This window comes from Sinocyclocheilus rhinocerous, unplaced genomic scaffold (assembly GCF_001515625.1).
Source record: "Sinocyclocheilus rhinocerous isolate Xijiao unplaced genomic scaffold, SAMN03320098_v1.1 scaffold2620, whole genome shotgun sequence".
Lineage (NCBI taxonomy): Eukaryota > Metazoa > Chordata > Actinopteri > Cypriniformes > Cyprinidae > Sinocyclocheilus > Sinocyclocheilus rhinocerous.
The window spans coordinates 115,847-117,872 of NW_015659854.1; the positions used below are offsets into that span (position 1 = coordinate 115,847).

A 2,026-nucleotide genomic window follows, 5' to 3' on the forward strand; every position below is an offset into this window, starting at 1 on the left:
TTGTAAAAAAAAAAATAATAATTTTTTTTTTTTTTTTTTTTTTTTTGCATTGTAATGCAAGTTACATTTAGGTAGAATTTCAATTTTTATGAACAAATAAAACAATAAATATATAATATAAAATTATATATCTTAAATAATAATCTTAACAATATAAAATATTATACCTACAGAATATTTGTCTATAATCACTTATTCTATATCTGCATATTTATAACATTTTCATTTTAATGGTGAATATAGGGCATGCAAGTCATGGTTGATATTCTAATTAAAAACAAACAGTAAAAATATTTTTTTAATTTTTTTTACATAATAAAAAGACTAAAATATATCAAATATTGTGACTGATTTAATTATAGCAGTAGTACATGAGAACACACACATAGCACATGTCACAGTTTCCTGGGAATGACTCAAAGATACTTTGAGTAATAAAAACAGTAAACAGTTTAGAAAGCAAAGTATTTTGGAATAGCATATGCAGTCTTATATACAGTTTGGTATGAGGAACATTATTGTGTATCATACATTGTTTTGTGTCTGTAAGGTGCTCCTAAAAGCCCATATTCAGTGCAGTTTATCTTCCCGAAGCTCTCTGTGAACGCGATTTACCGTCATGAAAAGTAAATATTCCATGTCTCCAAACTGATTTATGCTTATAATAGTTAGTAAGAAAAGACATTTTTAGTTGGACTTCCAAAAGTGGCTCTTGTTGCATGGCATGTACTGTATCTGGCATGACAGTGATTCAGCAGGTTGTAGCAAGATTTATAGCATTACTCAAGAAGACACGAAATGACTAAGCGTGGATGTGTTTGTCAGACATGTGACCGTATAAAGCAGTCTGCCAGCGGAACGAAGCACCGCGTGTTCATCATCGAGACCATGGGAGGTTACTGTGGTTATCTGGCCAGTGTTGGTGGACTGGCGGCTGGAGCGGATGCTGCATATATCTTTGAGGAGCCGTTTGACATCAGAGACCTACAGGTTATCAACACTCACACACACACACACACACACACACACACAGCTAAAATGCTAGTGTCTTAGCAATAAAATTATGTAACATGATTCATTAATAATTACACAAAAGGTTATATAATCTTTGATTTAGTGTCAAGTCTAGTGCAGTTATTAAACAATAACCGTTAGTGCCATCTGTTGGTTAAATGAAGAAACTGCATTTCTCTTTTCTTCAGTCTAACGTAGAGCACTTGACAGAGAAAATGAAGACCAGCATTCAGAGAGGACTAGTCCTGAGGTATCTATCTATCTATATATCTGTCTATATATCTGTCTATCTATCTATCTATCTATCTGTCTGTCTGTCTGTCTATCTGTCTGTCTGTCTGTCTGTCTGTCTGTCTGTCTGTCTGTCTGTCTGTCTGTCTGTCTGTCTGTCTGTCTGTCTGTCTGTCTGTCTGTCTATCTATCTATCTATCTATCTGTCTATCTATCTATGTCTGTCTGAGAAGACAGAATCTGAGTTTGTGCTTTGTTCCCTCATGTTTGTTCTCCTCTCGGCTCAGATGAGAGTATTTTGGGTCAGTGTGTGATTGAGATGCGCTCTGTCACTCACTCAGCCGGTTTGTCTGTGCTTGTGTTCATGCAGGAATGAGAACAGTAATGAAAACTACACCACAGACTTCATCTATCAGCTCTACTCCGAGGAGGGCAAGGGAGTGTTTGACTGCAGGAAGAATGTTCTGGGTCACATGCAGCAGGTACTGCACATAAATCATACATCACAGAACACTCTGGCCGACAGGCACTATTAACTCCACTTTAATGAATCAATATTCTGTAGCAGACAAACCATTTTCTTGTGCCTGCTAATTCAAGTGAACAAGTGAGAGTATTATGATTGCTTAATACAAAGACAGCTGTAATCTGGAAACAGGAGCACTTTAGATGGTGCTTGTATAGTTTGTGCTGGTTTCTGTGTGCATGGAATACCTGGCCTACTGAAATGTTTCTCTCTATATATATATATATATATATATATATATATATTAATATTATT

The 2,026-nt window shown here is 35.4% G+C and overlaps 1 protein-coding gene across 1 annotated transcript in view; it reads left to right on the top strand.

The window, feature by feature from the left end:
• Positions 1 to 2,026, top strand: part of LOC107724229 (ATP-dependent 6-phosphofructokinase, platelet type-like) — a 33,510-nt gene that overhangs the window by 24,750 nt on the left and 6,734 nt on the right. Inside the window, exons 17-19 of the mRNA XM_016533066.1 lie at positions 826 to 990; positions 1,203 to 1,264; positions 1,616 to 1,727. Coding sequence (XP_016388552.1) covers positions 826 to 990; positions 1,203 to 1,264; positions 1,616 to 1,727 — 339 coding nt within the window. The remainder of the gene's footprint in view (positions 1 to 825; positions 991 to 1,202; positions 1,265 to 1,615; positions 1,728 to 2,026) is intronic.